The following is a 16236-nucleotide window of genomic DNA, read 5'->3' as shown; positions in this document are numbered from 1 at the left end:
TTATATTTAATGGGGGAAATGTCCTTCAGATTGTTTTCTGAGAAATATTTGATTTTGTCCCCCACAAGTTATCAAAAAAACTGAACTATTGTACATAATCTTTCACCATCAAAGCAATGGAGAGATTTCAGGAAATACTTTTTGCAAAATATTTGCCATATCAGTTTCTCAGATGCAACAGCAAATGAGAACATGGTGAAATGGGATCTGTTTATAAACTCTTGTTTACAGAAATGCTTAATTTGCCAAATTTTTGTTTCTTGGCATCGTAATGGTTTAAAAACAGCATTCCTTACATCATCAAATTCCTTCCTTCCATGAACAGGCCACTCTAATATAAATTGTGGTGGGGAAATAAGACCCCATTAGAGAGAAGGTACAGAGTACAATTTTTCAAATGTGAACTGGGCAGATTCATTTAATTGCTTACCCTCCAGCTGTTAAAATCTCTGTGGTTTACTTGGTTTCAATTTAGAATTATGTGCAAATAATCCAGCTATTATAGATTATAAACCACGGTCTATGGTTTAGTGTATTATATAAGCCAAAAAGTATTACACTATTCAACAAACTATGATGAAACAAATACAATATCTTAATGTAATGAGATTGATCTGGTTGCTGGCTGATTTAATAGATTAAAGTATATGTCAATTTACTTAAGTGTAAGCCTCAATGTTTAATAAAACTAATAAATATGCAAAGCAATAGCTGCATGATTGTGGTCTGTAACTCCTGTACTTTAATATTTAAGTAGATTTTATTCAGGATCATACATGGTGCTAAATCATTACGAAACCTGTTTAATTTTTGACCTAATGTGTAATGTATGAATCAAACTCTAGTGGTTTTTAAACTGTTGTTTATGGTTCAGCATTCTGCACAAACTAAACTAAATGTTTTATTCTATAATCTATGGTTAAGTATATCATAATTTAATATATGATCCTAGTCTTTAGGCCACCTGTTTTAAGAAAGAAAAGATGGAAAATAAGCAATCAAAGTTGTTTACTTTAACACAGGCAATTGTTTAGCACCTTCTTAAATCAATTGTTATTATACAAACATTGAGACTAGTTTTAAGGCAGATATTTTCCCTAAAACTCTTTGATTATATTTCCCATTAGAAATACATATGCTTAGCATTTATAGCATACATAACTCAAGCAAGACACCAAGACATTGCACCAGACTACTACTTCTGTAGTATTTTTGCAGTCTTGTATAAGTTTGCAGTTTTAGCCCATTTAACTCAACAAATTAATATACAAATACTGTATATAAATTAATATACACTGCTTAAAAAAATAAAGGGAACACTTAAACAACACAATACAATGCCAAGTAAATCAAACTTCTGTGAAATCAAACTATCCACTTAGGAAGCAACACTGATTGACAATCAATTTCACATGATGTTGTTCACATTCAACTTTGTACAGAATGACGTATTCAGTGAGAATATTTTATTCATTCAGGTCTAGGATGTGTTATTTGACTGTTCCCTTTATTTTTTTTGAGCAGTATACAAAGTGTCAGAAAATACAAACATATAAACAGTAGCTCAAGGATCAGGAATATATATATTTTCTAATAATAAATAAAGTGTTGGGGTCTTCAACCAAGCTTTCCTGGATAGCATTTGGGCTGCAATTCCATTTTGTTTGTATTATAATTGGTTTTAATATTTAATGTTTTCCTTTTAATAGTTTTCATGAGTTTTATTTTTCATTTACTGTATCTTGTGTGTTGTGTATTTTATCTTGTAAGCTACTGATAATTATTTGGGATAGCGCGATAATTCATAAATGCAGTTAATAAAGTGATCCCAAATGAGATTCAATTTAATATTTTGCTCATTACATACTTGAGGTAAAGAAGATGGTCAAATCCCAAAGAATATTGCAAACAAATTTGTCATATAAGTTAAAGCTTCTCAAGTACAGTACTATTTTTTTAAAATTGTTGTCAAGTACGTATTGGTGGCATATAATATTTATATACATGATAAAAGAGAAACATTAGAACAGGGGACGGAAGGCACTGTAGTGCACTTATGCACGCCCCTTACTGACCTCTTAGGAATTGGGAGAGGTCAACAGTGGATAGTCTAAGGGTAAAGTTTTGGAGGTTAGATGATGATTTATTTATTTAATTTGACTTCTATGCCGCCCAATCCCAAAGGACTCAGGACGGCTCACAACAAAATATAATTACAATAGCAATAGCAATAATAGAGTCTGGTAGTGAGTTCCATGCATCAACTACTCGGTTATTAAAGTTGTATTTCCTGCAGTTGAGTTTAGAGCAGTTTACTTTAAGTTTGTATGTTACGTGCTCATGTGTTGTTGTTGTTGAAGCTGAAGTAGTCATTGACAGGAAGGATGAACGAGGCAGCAGTTTTAACCAGAGTTAAAGAATTATTTATTTTATCTATTTATTTTATTTATTTCATTTTATTTTCAAACATGTATAGGATGGTAGTAGTTTGTATAACCATAAGTAAAAAGTAACGCAAAAAGAAGACAGTAGGACAGGGACCGTAGGCACAGTGGTGCGCTTATGCATGCCCCTTACAGACCATTTAGAAACACGGAGAGGTCAACTGTAGAATATCTATGGTTAAGTTTTTGGGGTTTAGGGAACCACAGGTAGTGCATTCCAGCATTGATCACTCTGTTACTGAAGTCGTATTTTCTGCAGTCTAGTTTGGAGCGGTTTACATTGAGTTTGACTCTATTACGCGTTCGTGTATTGCTGCCGTTATTGATGAGGCTGCCAGGTGCACTTTTTACCTGCTTCTACTCGGGTTCAAGTGCTTGTCCGCTTTAGAGATCCGTTAGAGCAGGGATCTTCACACTTGGCAACTTTAAGCCTGGAGGACTTCAACTCCCAGTAGTATTCCCCAACCAGCAAAGCTTATACTTATGCAAAGCTGGCTGGGGAATTCTGGGAGTTGAAGTCCTCCAAGCTTAAAGTTGTCAAGGTTGGAGACCCCTGCGTTAGAGGGGCTGCTTCTTTGACGGCTCTTCAACGACTTTGAAGACGTGCTGTACAGACAACACTAACCGCCCTCTTCACTACCCGCGCCACTACGAATAAATTCAAGCTACGCCAGATGAACCCCCAGCCTGCGCGTGTCCATTATTCCCAGCCTCATGTCTCGCTCCCCACCCCCGCTTAGCCCTTCCCCTCAAAAACCTTCACCCTGTTCACTGGGGACCGGAAGCTCTTCCGGAGACCCGTGAAGCTCTTCGTTTCCGATACCGATACGTTACACCGGAAGCGACGACGGCTCAAGAGACTCGGAGCCCGTGACCTCTGCGCCCTCTAGCGGTTCTCTTAACTACTCGTTCCTTTCAGCCAAGATCCAGTATTGCGTGGCCAAGCGAGGCCGCCACATAGGTGTGTGTGTCCGCGTGTGTGTCCGCGTGCGCGTGCGCGTGCGCGGAAGAGGCAGGATATCGCCGGGAAGGGGTGGGTGGGCTGTAACCCGGTTCCTGGGGATTTCCAGGTGAGCGGTGGGGGAAGATACCTTACCTTTCTCTCACCCCTTCCGCTCTTAGGGTGGTGTAGACTGGGCTGTTTTCCTGAGTAGCTGAACCTAAAAGTCTTTGAATTGGAGTCACGGTGGCGCGATCTCCCCATTTCTACTTGCTCCGGCTTGTTCTGCAACCTGATGCGAGCTTAGATCCCTGAGCAAAGGCTGGTAAGGTCATTTGTATATCTCTTTATCCTCCCTTCATTCAAATTGCTACACATCCTGTCAGCTTTGGAATCTGGGATTTCTCTCTCTCTCTCCTGCCTCCGCAGAAAATGGCCTGCACGATAGAAAAGATCTTGACGGATGCAAAGACGTTGCTGGAGAGGCTGAAAGATCACGACAACGCTGCGGAGTCTCTCATTGATCAGTCCACTCTGTTGCATAAGAAAGTGGTAGCCAGGAAAGAAGCTGGTTCCACTCTTTCACACAAGGTGAGTGCAGATTTGTTAATGGCACAGATCGATTGGCCTTACAGGGTTAATGCATGTTTTGCTATTATTATTATTATTATTATTATTATTATTATTATTATTATTATATTTATTTATTCAATTTTTATGTCGCCCTTCTCCTTAGACTCAGGGCGGCTTACAACATGTTAGCAATAGCACTTTTTATCAGAGCCAGCATATTGCCCCCACAATCTGGGTCCTCATTTTACCCACCTCAGAAGGATGGAAGGCTGAGTCAACCTTGAGCCGGTGATGAGATTTGAACCGCTGACCTTCAGATCTACAGTCAGCTTCAGTGGCCTGCAGTACAGCACTCTACTTGCTGCGCCACCCCTGCTCATTATTATTATTATTTATTTATTTATTAGACTTGTATGCCGCCCTTACCCATTATAAAACAGTCATACCATCCAATTAAACCATACATAAAATGAAACAGCTAAGGGTCAGTTATGTCCCCCAAGCCTGGCGGCGTAGGTGGGTTTTCAGTAGTTTGCAAAAGGCAAGGATGGTGGGGACACTCCTAATCTCCAGGGGGAGTTGATTCCAGAAGGCCGGGGCCGCCATAGAGAAGGCTCTTTCCCTGGGTCCCGCCAGACAACATTGTTTTGTCGACAGGACCCAGAGAAGGCCAACTCTGTGGGATCTAATCGGTCTCTGGGATTCATACGGCAGAAGGCGATCCCGAAGGTATTCTATTATTATTAACAATACAACATAGCAAATAAAACCCACCTCTGTTGTCAGGCATGGGAGAATTGAAATTTTTTTTCTCCCTTCCCCCTAGGCTTATAGAATTTATACATGGTATGTTTGTTGGTATGATTGGTCTCTTAAATTGGGGTTTTTTAGATTACTTTTTAATATTAGATTTGTTACATTGTTGTTGTTTTTTATTGTTGTTAGCCGCCCCGAGTCTTCGGAGAGGGGCGGCATACAAATCTAAATAAACTAAACTAAACTAAACTAAATAAGAAGACCTCCAAGGTCCCTTCCGACTCATTGTTGTTATTAACAATACAACACAGCAAACAAGATCACTATGCTGGATTTCGTATTTCATCACCAGTCAGGTGCTTTCCAAGCACCTAGGATTGTGTGATGTAGCGGCAAATTATGTGTGCCGATCCCAGTAAAGCGGCCTTTTGCAATTGACAGATGGAGATTTTGTCAATTCCAATGGTTTTCAAATGTCCGCTGAGATCCTTTAGCACTGCGCCCAGCGTGCCAAGGACCACTGGGACCACTTTCATTGTCGTTGCAGCTTGATTTTCAGATCTTTGTGTTCTAGCTGCTCCTCCTCAATTCTGCTGTCTCCTGGGCTTGTGATGTCGATGATCCATACTTTTTTTTCTCCACAATTATTATTATTATTACTATTGTTGTTCTTGTTATTATTATTAATTGGATTTATAGGCAGCTCCTCTCCAAGGGCTTGGGGCGGCTTACAGCATATAAAAAAAAACAATATAATGCAATATCCTAAATCCATTTAATCTAAAATCTCCAATTATTAAAAGTCAGGCATTCCCACTCAATGTACATCAAACCTGAATGTACAAGCATGATGTACAGTCATAGATGAACGATTGATAGATGCTTTTTATGATGAAGGTTTTATTATGATGAAGATTTTATGATGAATGATTGATGGGTGAATTTTTTTAATTCATGGGGTTTTACTTATTGTATAATGTTTTTATCCTTGTACGCTGTCCTTAGTACATTGGAGAATGGCAACTTATAAATCTAATAAATTCAATTCAAATTCAAGTTCTCTGGCTCATACAAAACGTTTTTTCTTTTATCAAGTATCAAGAAGATTCAGCTGAGCTAAAGGATCTCTCTAAATACAAACCTCACATTCTCTTATCTCAGGAAAACACTCAGATCAGGGATCTGAAACAGGAAAATAAAGGTGAGCATTGTTCTAATGAAGTAGTTGTGAATTATTTTTATAGAAGTAATGATTTAATTGAGGGCTTTAATTAGGAGCTTAATTTAGAATATTTTAGGAATGTTGTGAGGCTGGAAGTATGAGATAAATAACTGATAAAATGGGTATAATTTGAACCAGTGTTTCAGTTTATTTCTTATTCATGCCACAAACCATATGGTAAAAATATAACCTTGAAATCATTTTATTATTGGTGTTCCTTGTGGCATTATATGCTGGTTGTATAAAGATGCCAAGGCCAAAAAAACCCTCCCAAATTTTGTTCAAATTATATTCAATCTGCAACTTATTTGGAAAATAGATTGCATCCTCGTTGATTAACTGTTGTGCTATATAAATAGATAAGAGATACTCTGCCATTCATTTACATAATAAGTTTCAATGAAAAACAGAAAACCACCCCCAAATAAATGCATAGGTTTAGACTATAAACCATTTTTTTAAATTATAAAATACCAATTCAGAGTTTGAATTGATCAAAAAAATCTAATTTCTTTCCCTGATCTGCCATCAGGGAAAGAATTTGAAATGGAAGTGTAACCAAACAAACAGTAGGGACCAATGTGTATACTACCAATATAGTTATAGCATGGAATTACACTTTCTTTTACCAGAGCTATGGATCTCTTTGGAAGAACATCAAGATGCACTGGAACTTATTATGAGCAAATACCGAAAACATATGCTGCAGCTCATGATGAAAAGAAAAGATGTGGATTCTCAATCGGTTTTGCAAGTACATCAAACTCAGTCTGAGGTAAGAAATTAATATATTCTCTCTCTCTCTCTCTAAAAAAGTAGAAATAGATTTAGGACAGTTTCTTGGATGTGTGCTCTGCTCTTATCGTGTCTGTTTTTGACTCGCTTTTTCCTCAATAGTCTCTTCTCTGAAATATCTAAGAAGTGCCTTTTCTTTTTAGGACAAAGCAGTGCAGCTCAGCCATAAAGTAACTTGAGAGTTCTTATGGATGATTATAAATTAATTATTATTTGTGCAACAAAAAACCTACAAACTTTCATTACATCAGTCAACGAAGCAGTGGAAGTGATGTGCCGGTGTCTGGAGGCTGTTGGGGCCTGGATGGGTGTCAACAGACTCAAACTCAACCCAGATAAGACGGAGTGGCTGTGGGTTTTGCCTCCCAAGGACAATCCCATCTGTCCGTCCATTACCCTGGGGGGGGGGAATTATTGACCCCCTCGGAGAGGGTCCGCAACTTGGGCGTCCTCCTCGATCCACAGCTCACATTAGAGAACCATCTTTCAGCTGTGGCGAGGGGGGCGTTTGCCCAGGTTCGCCTGGTGCACCAGTTGCGGCCCTATCTGGACCGGGACTCATTGCTCACAGTCACTCATGCCCTCATCACCTCGAGGTTTGACTACTGTAATGCTCTCTACATGGGGCTACCTTTGAAAAGTGTTCGGAAACTTCAGATCATGCAGAATGCAGCTGCAAGAGCGGTCATGGGCTTACCTAGGTATGCCCATGTTTCACCATCACTCCGCAGCCTGCATTGGCTGCCGATCAATTTCCGGTCACAATTCAAAGTGTTGGTTATGACCTTTAAAGCCCTTCATGGCACTGGACCAGAATATCTCCGAGACCGCCTTCTGCCGCACGAATCCCAGCGACTGATTAGGTCCCACAGAGTGGGCCTTCTCCGGGTCCCATCAACTAAACAATGTCGGTTGGTGGGCCCCAGGGGAAGAGCCTTCTCTGTGGCGGCCCCGACCCTCTGGAACTAACTCCCCCCAGAGATTAGAACTGCCCCCACTCTCCCTGCCTTCCGTAAACTCCTTAAAACCCACCTTTGTCATCAGGCATGGGGGAACTGAAACACCTCCCCCGGGCATGTACAATTTATGTATGGTATGTTTGAGTGTGTGTTTGTTAGCAAAATAGGGTTCTTTTAAATATTTTAAATTATATTTAGATTTGTTATAAATTGTTGTGTTATGCTGTGAGCCGCCCCGAGTCTGCGGAGAGGGGCGGCATACAAATCTAAATAATAAATAAATAATAAATAAATAATTCTGCCTCAAAGTAGGTGGCTATAAACTTATGACTGACTGTTCAAAAGGTATTCCATCTAGTACAGGTTATTTGAATTTTTTTGAAATGGGAAAACAAGACCACAAAGTAGATATACAAGAGAGGGTGCTCGTCTGCTGAATCTAAAACCTTCCTGGATTCCACTTTGCTCCTAAACTGGTGTGTAAAATAATAGTCATGGAGCTAATTTATTTATTATTTATTTATTTATTTATTATTTATCCGACTTCTATGCCTCCCAATCCCGAAGGACTCAGGGCGGCTTACAATAATAATATAAATAGAAATACAAATACAGTGATCCCTCGAGTTTCACGATCTCGATCTTCGCGAAACGCTATATCGCGATTTTTCCACCCGATGACGTCACTCTCTTCCTTCCTTTCTCATCTTTCTTTCTCTCTCTCTTTCTCTATCTTGCTTCTTCCTCTCTCACACTCTCTTCCTCCCTCTCTCATCTCTTTCTTTCCTTCTCTCTCTTTCTCTATCTCTCCCCCTCTTGCTGGCGGGCAGCGGGCAGGCGAGCGGGGGCATCAGCGAGGAGCCGGGGTTTCCCCTTTGCGTGGGCGGCTGGGAAACCCCGATCTTCGTCTGCTCGCTGCTGCTGCGCCGAGCAGATCAGCTGCTGGGCGGCCGAAGGAACCTTCCCTGGGTCTTCCCGGCCGCCCACGCAAAGGGGAAACCCCGGCTCCTCGCTGATGCCCGCTGCTCGCCCGCCCGCCAGCAAGAGGGGGAAGACCCAGGGAAGGTTCCTTCGGCCGCCCAGCAGCTGATCTGCTCGGTAGCGCAGCAGCAGCGAGGAGCCGAATCGGGTTTCCCCTTTGCGTGGGCGGCGGGGAACGCAAACTCCACCATCTACGCATGCGTGGCCATAGAAAAGGCGCGCATGCGCAGATGGTGTTTTTACTTCCGCAACCCTACATCGCGAAAAATCGATTATCGCGAGGGGTCTTGGAACGGAACCCTCGCGATAATAGAGGGATCACTGTAGATACAAAACAGTAAAAAGAAGTCGAACATAATCTAAAACTATAAAACTCCGTATTAAAACAAACCCATTACTTATAAAACAGTCAAAGCCCATACGTACCGTACATGCCATTCATACAGTGTGGCCCTGTCGGCAAAGCCAGGTCTTTGTGGCCTTATGGAAGGGGAGTAGGGTGGGAGAAGTATGGACATTGGAGGGCAGTTGGTTCCATAGAGCCAGGGCAGCCACAGATGAAGGCCCTCTCCCATGGTCCCGCCAACCTGCATTGCTTCATTGACGGGACCCGGAGGAGGCCAACTCTGTGTGCTCTTATTGGTCTCTGGGAGGTATGTGGCAAGAGGCCGTCTCGGTAATGAGAGCTAACAAGAATAGCTTGTATATAATATAAATATTCTTTATGTAGGATTACATAGGTAGTGTGGTTATGGTGTTAGTAATGGGAGCACCATGTCATGATCAATGCTATACAGTATACTGAACCAAATGTCCTTGCTAAGATAAATGTCATACTTGCATTGCAAAAAAGGTTAAGGGTTGATGTGGTATGTGCAAAATGTGTAAGTTCCAATGATGAAAAAAAAATAAGTCTCCAAGGTCTTAAATAAAAACTGAGTATGCTGGTATTGCACGGTGAGACTGGATAATGACAACGTTCTATAAGCATAGCACACATTAGAAATATTACAGAACAAAATAATATGTTTCTTACGAAATAATAATAGGGCCTGTGCTAATGCTATTTTTCAAAGAAATAAAATATATTTTAACAGAATTACAGAATAATAGGATTATTTAAAAAGTATATACTGGCAATAGTTGGTTCCTATTTAATTGCTGTAGTTCCAAGACATAAACCTGTCATGGTACTGTATATTTTAAAAGTGAAATATATGGTAAAAATGTAGTATAAAGGCACAACTTAAAATTATCCCTTTAGAGTTCTACAGTTATTCATTAAAAGTTTTCATGACTTGGATGTATATGTCTCATTACAGATACTTTCTCCAACCTTATATTGGACTGATTATTGTTTAAAGCAGCGGTCACCAACTAGTAGTCCATGAGAAAATTTTGGTGGTCCGCAGAAAAATTATTTGCATGTTTTATATTGCACTAAATACTATTGCGCGTCCTCCTTGATCCACAGCTCACATTAGAGAAACATCTTTCAGCTGTGGCGAGGGGGACGTTTGCCCAGGTTCGCCTGGTGCACCAGTTGCGGCCCTATTTGGACCGGGAGTCACTGCTCACAGTCACTCATGCCCTCATCACCTCGAGGCTCGACTACTGTAATGCTCTCTACATGGGGCTACCTTTGAAAAGTGTTCGGAAACTTCAGATCGTGCAGAATGCAGCTGCGAGAGCTATCATGGGCTTTCCTAAATATGCCCATGTCACACCAACACTCCGCAGTCTGCATTGGTTGCCGATCAGTTTCCGGTCACAATTCAAAGTGTTGGTTATGACCTATAAAGCCCTTCATGGCACTGGACCACAATATCTCCGGGACCGCCTTCTGCCGCACGAATCCCAGTGACCAGTTAGCTCCCACAGAGTTGGCCTTCTCCGGGTACCGTCAACTAAACCAGTGTTTCCCAACCAGTGTGCCGCGGCACACTAGTGTGCCGCGGGACATGGTCAGGTGTGCCGCGAGCCCAGCCTGGCTGGAGCTTCCCTGGCGGTGACGGGAAGTGAAATTTTGGGGCTCGGTGGGAGGGCGCCGGCCACTGTTGTTTCTAAGCTGCGTGGGCGTGCGCCCGCACAGTCATTAGGACACCCCCCCCGCAGAAATTTTTGAAGTGGCGCAAAGCCACGCAGTCCTGAATCACTCCCTTCTCCGGCCAGCAAAGTCGGGTGCCCGGGAAAGCGCTGCCTTTGAAAAGCGTGCGTTTAAAAAGCGCGCCGTTTTCCCAGGCAGCCGGTTTGCTGGCCGGAGAAGCGAGCGATCCGGGACTGCATGGCTTTGCGCCGTGATGACAACGGTGCCGTGGTGACCTCCAAGTGCTGCCCTTCGTGGCGCCCCACCACCCGTTCCTGCAGGTAGAAGTCGGGCGGGGTACCAGGAGGCGGAGGTGGTGCGTGGCTGGGCGCTGAGCGCCATAGACACCTGGGAGGGCAAAAGGTTGGATGTGGTTGCTGCCTCTTAGGCGGAGGCGAAGTCAACGGCGGAGTTTGCGCTGGGGCCATGCGGGGCCGCTGATCCAGGGGGCCGCGGACCGGCAAGCCGCCCTCCACTCTCTCTCCGCTCTCTCTTTCTCTCTATGTTGCCGGTGTGGTGCACGAGAGAGAAAGAGAGAGAGAAAAAAAGGAGGGTTAGAGAGAAAGCAAGAGAGAAAGAGGAAGAGAGAAGGAAAGCGAGAGAGAGAAAGAGAGAGAGAAAGCAAGGGAGAGAGAAAGAAAGAATAAAAGAGATAGCAAGAGAGACAGAAAGAGAGACAGAAAGAATGCAAGAGAGAAAGCGAGAAAGGAGGGAAGGGGGGCGAGAGAAAGCAAAAAAGAGAGGAAGGAAGGAAGAAAGAAAGAGGGATGGAGAGAGAGGGAAAGAAAGAGATAGGGGAGAAATAGGGCGAAAGGGAGGAAGAGAGGGTTTTTTTGTCCAAACAGTTTTAGCCCTTCCCCCCCCCGCTCGCCCCCTCCCCGCTCAGTGTTCCCCAGGATTTTGTAAGTGTGAATAATGTGCCGCGGCTCAAAAAAGGTTGGGAAACACTGAACTAAACAATGTCGTTTGGCGGGACCCAGGGGAAGAGCCTTCTCTGTGTCAGCCCCGACCCTTTGGAACCAACTCCCCCCAGATATCAGAGTTGCCCCCACCCTCCTAGCCTTTCGTAAGCTCCTTAAAACCCACCTGTGTCGTCAGGCATGGGGTAATTGACATGTTCCCTCCCCCTAGACTTATAAAATTTATGCATGGTACGCTAGTATGTATGATTGGTTTTAATTTGTGGTGTTTTTTAAATATTAGATTTGTTTTACATTGTATTGTTATTGCTGTGAGCCGCCCCAAGTCTGCGGAGAGGGGCGGCATACAAATCTGATTAAGCTTAAACTTAAACTATTTATATTTTTAAAAAAAATCATGTTAGGGGTCCTCAAGATTTAAAATTATAAATTTAGTGGTTCCTGGGTTCTAAAAGGTTGGCGACCATTGGTTTGAAGTATTTTGCTTGTCTTTATTCTTTTACTTTCTCTAATAAACTGTATCAATTTAAGGGTGTTTGTATAATCTGAAAGATTTCAACAACTCAGTCTATTCAAAAAGTTTATTAAAGCCTAGTTACAATATCAGCTTTTCCTCCTTGTTGACAAACACAAATTTAATTAAAGAAGACAATTCCTACAGCCAAGCATTATTTTTCTCTCTTAATTACAATAGTGTTTTTAATTTGCAATAGTGATGAATATCTGTTTTTGCATGCTTTTAATTGAGAATAATTTTGTTTTGAAATCTTATCTGCAGGAGATTGAGAGTCAGATTGACATAATCTGTGAAATGGGAGAAGTTATGAGAAAAGCAGTTAATGTTGACAGTGATCAGTATTATAAAATACAAGAAAAGTTGGCACAGTTAGAGGTAAGTGCTGAATCCCTGTGAAGTGTGGTATTGTTGAAAAGGAAGATATTTGTGATTTTCAGCATCCAAATTTAAAGGAGCATCTATTGTTCTCTATTAAGTGTTGTTAAATCCACCAGATTACAGTAATTTACAGTTGTACAGAATGAATAACAGAGTTGGAAGGGACCTTGAAGAACATCTAGTCCAACTTCCTGTTCAAGCAGGTCACCAACCTGCAGGTATACCATTTTAGATAAATGGTTATCCAATGTCTTCTTTAAAATCTCTAATGTTGGAGCACCCAAAACCTGTGAAAGCAAAGCATTCCACTGATTAATTGATTAGATTCCATCCATTACTTCTTGTCCTACCTTCAGGTTCTTTGGAGAGCTTTGAAATAAGAGTTTCACAAAGCTGGAATCATGCAGCATTTTAAATAATGACTTTTAATCAAATTGTATTAAATAGTTAAATAATCCAGAAAGAAAAGATAAGTAACTTCCCCCTTCATCCCAGCATGTAAAAACAATTTTAATAGCTTATCACTATCTCTAAATGAAAGTCTTTCATCTCTTCATAGTTCATCTTCTATATAAGAAGAAGAAATTGAAAATACATCACCAATCAATCTTTGTCAATTAAAATCCAGTAAAGTTAATCAATTTAACTATTTTCTTCTTTTAACCCTGATCAAAGAAGACAGACTTGTAACACTTTCCTGTTTTTAAAAAAATATTCTTTGACCCCTCCAAAAAGAATTCCAGAGGGAATTTGCTGCTCATCTATGTTTCAAAGCAAAAATCAATCCTGATTCTCAGCTACTCTGCTCAGAAGCTGATCTTAAAAAGTGACAGTTTTGGTGGTCAACTACCAGCCTGTCTTGCTAGGTAACAACAACTAGCAATGTGTGTGTTTGTCAGGGCGTTCTTAGGAAGTATTGGACTTTTATCTGATGATAAATCTTTTAAAAAGTAGCATGGAAAGATATAGGAGTGATACATGGCAAGTAATTATGGATGTCCCCAAAATTACATTTTTATGGCACTGAATGAATATATTATCTCTGTCACTAACAGATCACACATTATTTTTAATTTTCAGCTTGAAAATAAAGAGTTGCGAAAATTATTATCAATCAGTAAAGAGTCTGTCGAAGTGAGGCAAGAATTACTTGATGTTGCAACTGAAGCTCCAAAACCTCAGTCCTGGAACAGTTGATCCTGGAAATTGGAAACCCTGTTGCGGCAATGAATATGCTTCCTCTCTGAGCTTTCCTTTAATACCCCTTAGTCTTCTCTTGGAAACCATTCCAAGACTTCATTAGTTCTTTTTCTGTCTTTGTTAATATCTGCTTGATCAAGGAATCTGTCTCAAACTTCTTATAGCCATATTAATCCACTATGTATGGATGTCAAGAGGAAAAGATGCGTGGAAACAAGTCTCTGTTGTATCGTATAAAGAGTACCCTGTGTAGCATTTGCACAAATATGTTATACATATTATTCCTATAAAAATGAGTTTACTTTTTGCAAGCACCTGCCGATATTTAAAAAAATATTTTTCTTGAAAGATTGATGATTGAAGATAAATATACCTAATATTGTTAGTATGTTAATACTGTTCTAAAGTGTACAAATTAGAAATGTCTCTTAAAATTTCTTGAGTATCTATTCTCTGATGGTAAAACAGAATCTATGAAATATATATGTATTGTGCACATTTATTCTCGCTATTCTTGTTTAATTAAGTTTTAGGAATATAACTAAATAGTTAATTTATGCCATTTTGCGGGTTTCCTTCTTGCCCCATAGGTTTGGTGAAAAGGAGTGATAGGCTAATTGATCAAATTCATCTGGAGGTATTTTCAGGTTCTCACATTGAAAATTTAACTTTAAAGGCTAAGCAGATTTTTTTTAAAAAAATCTTAAAATGTGGGCCCCATTTGCATAATGCAATCAGCTGAACAAACTTAGTATCTTTGCAGCGGTATGCCTTAAATATATGCCTTAGGTGCCCTCTTCAAAATCAATAAGCTCTTGTAATGAGCTGCAATTTGCCCAGTCTTTGTATAGGCTTTGGATTATTTTGTAACTATCTTGTAGGATGTAAATTTAATTACCTACAAAGGTGCTGTAGTATTATTCACCATCTTATCAGCCTATTCTATTCAGTAAATTAAAAATATTATCTTTACCTTCTCTTATTAAATATATATATATTGGCTCATTTTCTTGAAATAAATGTTTTGAGGCAGTATTGTGTGCTAAGGCTTTTTTTTGTACAGAGAATTATTTATGGCAGAGGATGAGGAACTATTGGCCATTCAGATGTTGTTGTACAGCCACTGCCATCATGACTGATAATTAGGGATATTAAAACTGTACTTTTTCAATATGAAAAGGGCCATAAGTTCTCTCTTTTATGTTTTTGGACGTATTTTAAATTTGATATCAATATTTTCTGGTCAAATCCTTGAACATTAGAGTTATATTCTGTATTCTCAGTTTGTAAATTAAATTTAATAAAGAAATTCTGTAGCTTCACATTTCTGAAAATGGTGTGTTGACTGTGAATTGAGGACCAATAGAATATTCCTCAAATAATATGATCAACTTGTAGATTTTGGTTTGCAAATATAAAAGTCTGCTATATTCATGTACTGTTTTAACTGTGCTTTATTTACCAAGCCAAAAACAAACAAGCAATATTATAACTTGGAGCAGAAAGATTATTCTTTCACATGGCCACTAATAAATGTATTGTTGCCTTACATTATGTATCAAATTATTTTCTTCACATCCTGTAAATAACCAGCTGCATCCTTCCTGCCACCCAAGAAGCAGGTTTGTCTACATTTTTATAATCATGCACCTAAGCATTACTTTGCAAGAACTAGGCTACTCATAGAATAAAACTGTATGCCATAAAGTGGAAAAATTAGTCAATGGCACACATTACAGTTGCCTATTTTACAATTGCTGAGACCCAACATACAGCAGGTTTGGTTATGGACATGTTTATTTTCTGCTTTTCTTATGGTAACAGATCATATTGTATGGAAAGCATATCCTAAAGATTAAGCCAAAACAGTGGCTTCTGATTTGGGGGGAATAATCTTATGAAACTTGCAGAAAGGGTGGCTCCTTGTTGCATGTTAAGTCTCTGGACTCACTTAATAGGATTGATGTTTAGGACTGATCTAGGAAAATAAAATTATAATGAATCTATTTAGGATGGAGACAATAGAGATAAGAGAAGTCTGATGATAAGAAGGGGACAATCACTACTGAATGCTTTTTGAAAGCAAATGGCTAGAATGGCTGATTGCCTATTTATAAAATAATTACCATGGAGATACAACCAATCCAAAAGCTATAACCACTAGTTTTCCTGCTAGAACCTGTATTTCTCACCCCTCCACCAGGTGAAGCTTTTTGATATTTAATCTACTGGCACTTCAATTCTGGATGCTGAATTCATATCCCAATGCTGTAAAAAAATAATTCACTTTCTAAAGCATAAATAAGAATTGCTGGCAAATATCAATTGTTGAAGATTTTATTTCTGGTCTTATCAATATGAAGCCTGATGGCAATTTTCCTTTCTTAGCTCATGAACCTTTTCCATCAGTTGCTATCATGGATTATTACTTTGTTCTTGATCGCACAAATCAGCTTTATGCTTGA

General features: G+C 40.0%; 1 protein-coding gene across 2 annotated transcripts; it reads left to right on the top strand.

The window, feature by feature from the left end:
• Positions 1–3323: 3323 nt before the first annotated feature.
• SIKE1 (suppressor of IKBKE 1) lies at positions 3324–15320 on the top strand. Of its 2 annotated transcripts, XM_070745689.1 has the most exons (7): positions 3324–3405; positions 3567–3709; positions 3814–3975; positions 5809–5914; positions 6568–6710; positions 12455–12568; positions 13652–15320. In XM_070745689.1, the coding sequence occupies exons 3-7, from the start codon at positions 3817–3819 to the stop codon at positions 13766–13768; spliced, it is 639 nt and encodes a 212-aa protein (XP_070601790.1). In that variant the 5' UTR covers positions 3324–3405; positions 3567–3709; positions 3814–3816; the 3' UTR covers positions 13769–15320. The 2 variants fall into 2 exon arrangements, with proteins under 2 accessions (XP_070601790.1, XP_070601789.1); XM_070745688.1 differs by lacking the exon at positions 3324–3405 and having other exon boundaries at positions 3503–3709.
• Positions 15321–16236: the final 916 nt, after the last annotated feature.

The sequence above is a fragment of the Erythrolamprus reginae genome, chromosome 3, assembly GCF_031021105.1.
Source record: "Erythrolamprus reginae isolate rEryReg1 chromosome 3, rEryReg1.hap1, whole genome shotgun sequence".
Taxonomy (NCBI): Eukaryota; Metazoa; Chordata; class Lepidosauria; order Squamata; family Dipsadidae; genus Erythrolamprus; species Erythrolamprus reginae.
The sequence above is the reverse complement of the archived record's forward strand: the minus strand, read 5'-3'. Positions and strand labels throughout refer to the sequence as shown.